Here is a 9,197-nt window from a genome sequence, read left to right as displayed (position 1 = left end):
TGGGTGGTGTGCCATCGAGAACGTTGGGACCCCATAAGTGTAAATTGTGAGATCTTACATTGGTTGGAGAGAGGAACGAAATATTGAGGAACGAAATATTCCTTATAAGGGTGTAGAAAGCTCTCCTCAATAGACGTATTTTAAAACCATGAGGCTAATGACTATACGTAACGAGCCAAATCAGACAATATTTGCTAACGGTGGGCTTGAGCGGAGAATTGTAATACAATATTTTTTTTTATTACACTCTAACAAAGTTTTTGGGACAAGAATTGTAATACTAGAAATTATTGGTAGGAGGTGACATGGCTCATAAACGATCTGAGTAAGCAAGATGAGTGGATATGGAGGACGTGGCAAACCCATTGAAGTTTGACCCAGTTGCTGACGTGTAAGCACCCATGTTAGGAAACAACAACCAATCATCCACCTCCAAGTCAGGCAGCCAGTAAGTAGTCGAAATTGTATCAAAAGCATCGCAGGTTGGTCCAAACACAGTGGATTTGTACAGATCAGCATTTTGACACGTCAGATTTTTAGGGTTAGAGGTGGTGGCTAATGGTGTGCACGTGACAACCGCATGATCGTTGACTATGCAGTTCATGGAACCGTATATCCCATCAGTTATCCAATACTCCCGGCGATCTCCTCTCACGCGCTTCCCGATTATGTTCGCCGCCAATGTAAAACATTTCTCTGCAAAAAACCGCCCTGGCTCCGCCATGATCACCAACCCTTCTTCCTTGTAGAAATGCTCCGATATCGCTTCTTTGACGGCCGCCACCGCTCCGTCGAAGTGCGGGCCGGCCGTGAAACCGCCTCCGATATTGAGCACCTGTTAAGAATTTAAATATCTAAATATTTGACTTTTTATTATAGTCAAATATTAACACTATCATATTTGTCCTTTTATTACACTCAAATAGATTGTATATGTTATTTTTATTTATTTGATTCTGTAAATGATTATAAATAGATAACTTTCACTATCATTCACGTGTCGTGGTTTTAGCAAATTTTTTTATAGAAGACCGGTTCGATGATACCCTTTGCAATTTTACCTTCATTCTCGACATTCCTAGTCGAACTGTAGCATCAAACACGGCTTTGATGGCAGCTATGGCAATACGATAAAGGCCCACGTCGCTACCTCCACTTCCAATGTGGAACGAAACGCCAACGACATCGAGTTCTGCAGCTTGAGCAGCTTGTAGGAGCGGCACTATCTCGTTCGGGAGTGCACCATACTTGGAGCTCAATGGAGACCGCGACGTAGTGTCCTCCACAGCTTTGATTCGGATCAACACTGAGCATGTTGGGTGGCATCGTTTAATCTTCTTGACTTCAGCTATCGAGTCGAAAGTCGTCAAGTTAACACCAACACTTGCCGCGTACTTGATGTGGGACTCAGCCTTGCATGGGTTGGCAAAGATGATTCGATCCGACGACACACCAAGAGCTAAAACGAATTCGATCTCAGCTCGACTAGCACAGTCAAAACTAGAGCCAAGAGTAGCCATGGCACCAAGAAATGCAGTGTTGGGGTTGCACTTGACGGCGTAATACGGCTGAATCATTGGTAGATGACGAGCCCAGTGGTTCAGGAGATTGATGAGGAGGCTAAGGTCAAGTATGTAAAAGGGTTCTTTGGCTTCCTTTTGGCTCCAAATAATGGATTGAACCAAACCCAAGATTCCATTTTTATTGAGCCAAGTGATCTTCCGACCATTAATCCCCGGAGCCATTTGTAAGCTCTGTATGCGCCACCTGTCTCCGCCGCATTCGCGGGAGAGAGTTGCTCCATGGTCATGAGGAACAGCTATTCTATTACTTGGAAATTAAACCTAGTAATTGTCAAAATAATTTTGATATCTAGAAACTAAATTTAGTTGGAATCTAAAATTTATAAATAATTTTAGAAAGGTTTCTTATAAATTAAAAATAAAAAACACAATACAATTATCTACGAGTGTTCATATGATTCAATAACTCAACCAACTCGAACTACTCAACCCAAATCATAAAAGTTGGATTGGGCTAGACTTTTTTCAGTTGGGATTGGGTTGAATTTTTAGAAAATTAAAAATTTGGTTCGGTTCCCAAGTTGACATTGTTTTAGTTGGGTCAACAAACCAACCCGAAAATAGGGTTACAAGTCAACTCAACCCAACCCTACTCTACTTATTACGAAGATTAAGAATATTTGACCTTTGTAACCAGTTCTAGTGATGCATTATTACTTGTAAATGTTTGATATTCGAGCTTTATGAGATCCCAACCTACCCCAATCCGAAAATAGAGAGTTGTGTTGTGAACTCTATTTGGATTACTCGAGTCACCAACCCAATCGGTCTAAATTTTCTTTACAATAACGAATTATGTTTGAGCAGAGTTTTCAATAGATAAGACACTATTACCATACTATAAGTCACGGTAGCTTTGAACTAGAAATATCAATAAAAAATTCTCGAGAGAAAATCACCTGTAATCCCTATTTCGATATGTCGATGTAATCGATAGAAAACGGGTCGAAATAACACATGGAGAACGAGACAATACCTTAAAAGAGCAGTTTGAGACAGCAAAGAGAATGTCGGGAGGAGGAAGAGCTGGTGAAGGTGACGTGGAAATGGGATTGCATTAGAAAAAGTGGGAGAGGGCCTTTTATATATGTGGAGATGTGGTAGCTACAAAATAGATATTTACAAGCTTTATGTTGAATAAAATAGATATTTACTATTAAAATATTTAAATCTCGAAATTAATAATATCATTAATGTAATTAAAAAAAAAAACACGTCGAAGGCCCGACCACGTCGCTCCCGCTATTCAACCAGTTGTCTTCCTCGCTCTCTCTTTTCTCTACTTCTCATCTTACCGTGCAACTTTGTAGTGTGAGAGTGTGAGATAATATACACTTCGTAAACACTTTGATTACTGTGATTGGTTGCCACTCGTTTAATTTATGTTCGTGCGCACGTGAGTGCAATCGATCTTGTTTTCACTTCAGTTAAAATATTATAAAAATGAACCTAGGTAATAAAGTAAAAATAATGCTAATTAATTGTTATTAATTAGTAATTTAATGTTTTCATAATTGATTATTGCATTTGCATTACAATAATGAATCGAGTTATTATATGATTTTAATATAAAAATAAGTATAATTTTAACAAATTAATTTCTTGCAATAGAATAATTAAATTAATACACTATTTAACTTTTAATGTAATTTTATTGGCTGTAAATTTAATACAGATGTGTTTGGTAACTTGTTCGACAAGACTTTATTTACCATTCTAATAGACGATGTTCGAGGTAACTTGTTCGACAAGACTCTAGTTACCATTCTAATAGGTGATGTTCGTGATTTTCATTCTAGCTCACTTTTGTGGCTAAACCATAGATTTGTGTACTAATATGCATGCAACAAATCACAATTGTCCCGTTCGTGCTCGCACAACTGCTCAATTACGGGTTTTGCCCTTGTGATAGTTGTAGTCATGAATCGTGGTTAGTAATTCATTTCTCTACCGTTCTAAAGTTTTTTTTAGAGTGAAAAACTATATTATAATATTGAAAAAAATTATACGAGAGCTTATTTCCATGAAAATAAATGAAAATTTTTACGATAATAAATATTGAAATAAGAGGTGGAGACATAGATGGGATCGGGAAGGACTACCTGTCCCTACGCTTCGACATCTCTATTTATCAATTTGGTCCAATCTGAGTGGTTCAACAATTTGGATGGATCGATTCAATGGTTTTATTTTGATTCGGGATTTGTTCAACAAATTTTCTGTGACATCCTACAATCTCACATTGGTTGGGGAGGAGAACGAAACACCCTTTATAAGAGTGTGGAAACCTTTCCCTAGCAGACGCGTTTTAAAGCTTTGAGGAGAAGTTCGAGTGGGAAACCCCAAAGAGGACAATATTTACTAGCGATGGATCTGGGCCGTTGCAAATGATATCAGAGCCAGACATCGGATAATGTGCCAGCGAGGAGGTTATTCCCCGAAGGAGGTAGACACGAGGCGATGTGCCAGTAAGGATGCTTGGCCCTGAGGGGAGTGAATTGTGACAGAGGTTGTTCTCCGAAGGGGTAGACACGAGGCGATGTGCCAGTAAGGACGCTCGGTCCTGGGGGGAGTGAATTGTGATATTCTACAATCCCACATTGGTTGGGGAGAAGAACGAAACACTTTTAGTATAAAAGAGGACAATATCTGCTAGCGGTGGATCTTAACTTTTCGTTTTTTAAATTTATCTTGAGTTATATTATAAAGTTCAATATTTATTCCATCAAATTCGACATATATAATTCAAAAAGACATGGAGAATATTAAGGATGTCACATGCATATAAATGAAACTAATTACCATATATTAAAATGTGTTTGTATAAAGTGCATTAATTTATAATATAAAACCTTCTGATAATTTTTTTTAATTAAAAAAAAACTAATTTTAAATTTTTATTTATATTTTTTAAACCGTATTTTCTTTAAAAAAAAATGAAAATTTTATAATAAAATAATAATAATAATAATTTGAAATCTCAAACATTTTACTGATATCTTTACAACATTTCAGATCTTCAAATTTCGATGAACGAGAAAACGAAAAACAAGAACAAAAAAGCGGAAGTACCTCAAAAGGGTTTCGATATCTTTCGACGAGACACTTAAATTTCGAAGATAACGAAGAAAGAGCAGCTAAGATATTGGCGCGGCTCAATCAGACTCAGCTACGGTTTAAACCCACTACATGCACGACGTATTGATAGTGTAATCGTACTTGTAGGTATTGATCTGAGTGAACCGAGCCAATATCAAAACGACTATTTCAAGCTAAATGAAGACGATCGGGAGTTCTCGTTCACAAAATGGCTTATTGTAAGAAGAAGAAAGAGAGGTAAGTAGGGAATGTGCAAGAAAGATGAGATTTAAGGGAGAAAAGGGTTTAGGGTTTGAAGGATGGCATTAAAGGCAATGGACAACCAAAACCCTCCAAAAGGACCAAATGCATTCAATGAGGTATCAGAAAAGGGTGGGCAGCCATGGATGATGATGATATTCAAACTCATCAAGAAAACCCTAAGGACTTAATGGCTTCTTTCATCCCTATGTTCTCATTTGCCTTTGTTGTTGTCGTCTTTTATAGAGGGACGGGATGTTCTGTGGTATCCCACTTCGGTTGGTTGGAGAGAGGAACGAAACCTGTCTGTAACGGACGTGTTTTAAAAACCCTGAACAAAAAGTCTGAAAAGAACACTCAAAGAGGACAATATCTGCTAACCATGGGCTTGGGCTGTTATATGCTCTATACGCCCGAGTAAAAACGGAGTAATACCTAAGATTGCATTTGAAAGTTACTACTTATACTAACTCCCGACATTCTTCTACGACATGGTCACGTTATTAAGAGTGAAAACTATTCCCACGGACTAATACAAGACCTTTCAACATTTTATATGCATTTAAGGCACCGAAAAGAAAGATGTACCTTGTTGATATAGGTGGTAACTTTCAATTATTTTAAGTTTTATTTAGCCATCAGTTCTCGGGATTTCTCTCGTTCGGGTGTGATCTCAGTTCATTTATGCCCCTCTCACTTATAGGAACTTTTCGTATCTCCATATTTTAAAACCCGATCTTATGAGTGATAAAAATATAATTTTTTGAAACAATATTTTAGGTTATGAAATATCATAAAAATATAGGGGGGAGATTGTAAAATCATTAAATGAATGGGGAAGAGAGTAATATTGGAAGTCTCTAGGGGTGTGTCTCCAATTAACTTCTAGGTTGTTGGTCGTTTTTGGCTTTTTCTTTTTCATCATTTATTATTTTTCAGTAAAATTTGTTATTATTGGCTGTCTCTACAGATTTTTTAATAATATCTCTTAATTTTTATTATATTATATTACCATAAATGACATATTTCATAATAAATGTCTTAATTTTCCGTTCATTCTTACAGAGTCATAAAGAGATGCTCGTTTTTAGTCAGGTTAACCTTGTTGGATAATGAAAGTCACACGTCAGCTAATTTAGAGAATGATCGTGTGTTTATAATCAAAGAATACTATCTGCATTGACATGAGGTCTTTTGGGAAAGCCCAAAGCAAAGCTACAAGAGCTTATGTTCAAATTGGACAATATCATACCATTGCAGAGAGTCGTGTTCGTCTAACATGGTATCAGAGCCATGCCCTAAATTTAGTCGTGCCAATAGATTGGTAAATCCTCAAATGTCGAACAAATGACTCCAAAAGAAAAGGAGTCGAGCCTCGATTTATATAAAATTAAATATTAAAATATTCATCAATATATCGATATATCAGTAAATCGAAAGAGTTCGACTATTAAAAATAATTAATTTACGGGGCTTAATTTTTAAATATTAATTGATATCTTCGTTATCAAATTCAAATGCTATTTATATTTTATTAATATTAATAGATATATATCCTTTTAAGTTTTTTAATTAAATATTTTTATTTATTTTAAATTAATAAATTTAAAATACTATGGCTTATTTATTGATTGTCTCTAAATTTAGCAATTTGTTATTTATACAACGATTTTTGTCTGGTTATTAAATTAGTGTAGTAAAAGTCTCTAATTTTAATTTTGGAGTCAAATAATTATATTTTAAAATTATGATATATTAATAAATGGGTTAGTCAAAATTAATTCCAATAAATAATTAATTGACTATAAATAATCCGAATAATTAATTATAATTATTAAAAAATATTTTTATGGAGTAGCTAATCTTAAATTAATTAATAATCCTACTTGTATACCCATTTAACTAATAATTTTATAAAGAATTGATATATTTATTTAATAAAATTATATTTCCCACGGATAATTTACCGGGATCGAGTTCCTGCGAGTAATTTTTTTTTTTCGTTTATTATTCTTTTAAAAAAATATGCAATTATTTTAAAAGTTTTATTTTTTAATATAATTTTTATTAAAAATTGTAAAATAATAATAATCATAATAAATTGATAATATAATTAAAATTTAATATTACTATTTAAATACTAATCTCAAATTAACTATTTTCTTTTTAAACATTCATTATTTATTTATTTATTTATTTTGTTCATCCGCGTGTCTGTTTTGAATGTTCTTCAAAATATTACTTTATATAGAGAAAAGATAAGATTAAAAGTGAGAATCAGCACACAGAAGCTTAAACCCAACCATTACTCTTCTTTCTTTAGCAATGGCGACGCCGGTGAATGTGTTCGGACCGCCGTTATCCACCGCCGTATCCAGAGTCCTCGCCTGTCTTCTCGAGAAGGATGTTCCATTTCAGATCTCGCCGGTGAACATGGCGAAAAAAGAGCACAAGAGCCCCGAATATCTTAAGATTCAGGTTCATTTTAGTCGTAAATTTCCGATTCAACTCTCGTTTTGCTCGTAAATTTCCGATTCAATTCTGATTTTGCTCGTAAATTTCCGATTCAATTCTGATTTTGCTCGTAAATTTCAGATTCAACTCTGATTTTGCTCGTAAATTTCCGATTCAACTCTCGTTTTACTCGTAAATTTCTGATTCAACAGCCATTTGGTCAAGTCCCTGCGTTTCAAGACGAAAGCATCTCCCTCTTCGGTAATTGATCTTCGATTCGGTCGCTATTTTAAACTTGAAATTGTTCATCGATTACGAACCCTAACGTTTCCGATTGTGCGATTCGGCGCAGAATCAAGAGCAATCTGCCGATACGTTTGCGAGAAACACGCGGAGAAGGGGAATAAAGGACTGTACGGACTTGATCAGTTACAGAAAGCTTCGATCGATCAATGGATTGAAGCGGAGGGGCAGAGCTTCAATCCGCCGAGTACGATTCTAGGTTTTCAATTGATTTTTGCGCCGAGGATGAATGTTCCACAGGACGAGAAGGCGATTAAGGAGAGCGAGGAGAAGCTGTCGAAGGTGCTTGATGTGTACGAGCAGAGGCTGGAACAGAGCCGATATTTGGCCGGAGATGAGTTCTCGTTGGCCGATCTTTCTCACTTGCCTAACATTCATTACTTAGTGAATTTGACGGATAGGGCGGAGCTTTTCACGTCGAGGAAGAACGTGGAGCGGTGGTGGAATGAGATCTCCGGGAGGGAATCTTGGAAGGAGGTGGTTGAAATGCAGAAGCAGGGATCTTCATGAGCTTTGTTTTTGCATTTGATCGAATATTTGGGGATAATAAAGGGTCGTGTGTTCTTCGTTTTCTAAATAAAAATTAAAGAGTTATAACTATTAGTCTTTGATTTTCTCCCTCTCAATCAAATTTATTTTACGAAACATGTTGTTACTTCTAATTATTCTAATTATTTTAAATATGTAATGACCCAATCACATCACTAGCAAATATTATCATCTTTTTTTTGGGCTTTCGGTTTCGTGTTTTCTTTCTATGTTTTAAAAGCGTGTATGTTAAAGAGCTTATGTTAGAGAGCTTACAAAGAATGTTTCGTTCTTCTCTCAACTAATGTGAGATCTCACAATCAGCTTCCTAAGTCCTCATTGGCACGTGGACTTCGCATTCCTTTCTCCAATCGATGTGGGCGGACGGTTCAAGCACACTGTTAGCAAATATTAGTCTATTTGTGCTTTTTCTTTCGAGCTTCCCTTCAACCTTATAAAAATGTTTTGTTTTCATCTACGTGGAAATTCAAAAGAGGACAATATCTGTTATTCTTCGCCACCGTCGTCGGCCACCTCATACTCGGTGCAGTGTAAGGATTCTTCCTCGCTTGAATTTGAGCTTCCAATTGCAAAAATGGCAAAAAGATCAAAACTTCATGGTGGGTTTTTGGTTATTTTTGTTCATCTTTCTGGGATATTAATTTTAAAAATTTAATGTAAAATATAATCCAACACGCAAATGGGGATGTAGCTCAAATGGTAGAGCGCTCGCTTTGCATGCGAGAGGTACAGGGTTCGATACCCTGCATCTCCATCTTCGATTTCCATTTTTTTTTTCGCTCCTCCAAATCTGATTTCTGCACCCTTCTTTCTGGTTAAATTCGAGCTGCTAGATTCCGCTTCATTTTCTTTATAAATGGCCAAAAAATGGCAGTCGTTTTATTAACATATCCAGAAAAGGAAGGTGTGGGAGAATTGATTGAGGCCTCAAACATGTGGAACGGAAGCTGTCGAGGAGACGATGAATGC

General features: G+C 36.0%; 2 protein-coding genes and 1 non-coding gene across 3 annotated transcripts; 2 read left to right on the top strand and 1 right to left on the bottom strand.

Moving 5' to 3' along the window:
- Positions 1–310: 310 nt before the first annotated feature.
- Positions 311–3,705, bottom strand: LOC111798766 (ornithine decarboxylase-like). The gene is made up of 3 exons (XM_023682092.1): positions 3,686–3,705; positions 1,062–1,824; positions 311–835 (listed from the first exon to the last, which is right to left on the bottom strand). The coding sequence occupies exons 1-3, from the start codon at positions 3,703–3,705 to the stop codon at positions 311–313; spliced, it is 1,308 nt and encodes a 435-aa protein (XP_023537860.1).
- Positions 3,706–7,188: 3,483 nt separating this feature from the next.
- Positions 7,189–8,324, top strand: LOC111798768 (glutathione S-transferase F10-like). The gene is made up of 3 exons (XM_023682094.1): positions 7,189–7,400; positions 7,589–7,637; positions 7,729–8,324. The coding sequence occupies exons 1-3, from the start codon at positions 7,248–7,250 to the stop codon at positions 8,187–8,189; spliced, it is 663 nt and encodes a 220-aa protein (XP_023537862.1). The 5' UTR covers positions 7,189–7,247; the 3' UTR covers positions 8,190–8,324.
- A 585-nt stretch (positions 8,325–8,909) lies between these two features.
- TRNAA-UGC lies at positions 8,910–8,982 on the top strand. Its single transcript has one exon. It is a non-coding gene; the product is annotated as a tRNA-Ala (tRNA).
- Positions 8,983–9,197: the final 215 nt, after the last annotated feature.

This window comes from Cucurbita pepo, chromosome LG07 (genome assembly GCF_002806865.2).
Source record: "Cucurbita pepo subsp. pepo cultivar mu-cu-16 chromosome LG07, ASM280686v2, whole genome shotgun sequence".
In the NCBI taxonomy this organism is placed as follows: domain Eukaryota; kingdom Viridiplantae; phylum Streptophyta; class Magnoliopsida; order Cucurbitales; family Cucurbitaceae; genus Cucurbita; species Cucurbita pepo.
The sequence above is the reverse complement of the archived record's forward strand: the minus strand, read 5'-3'. Positions and strand labels throughout refer to the sequence as shown.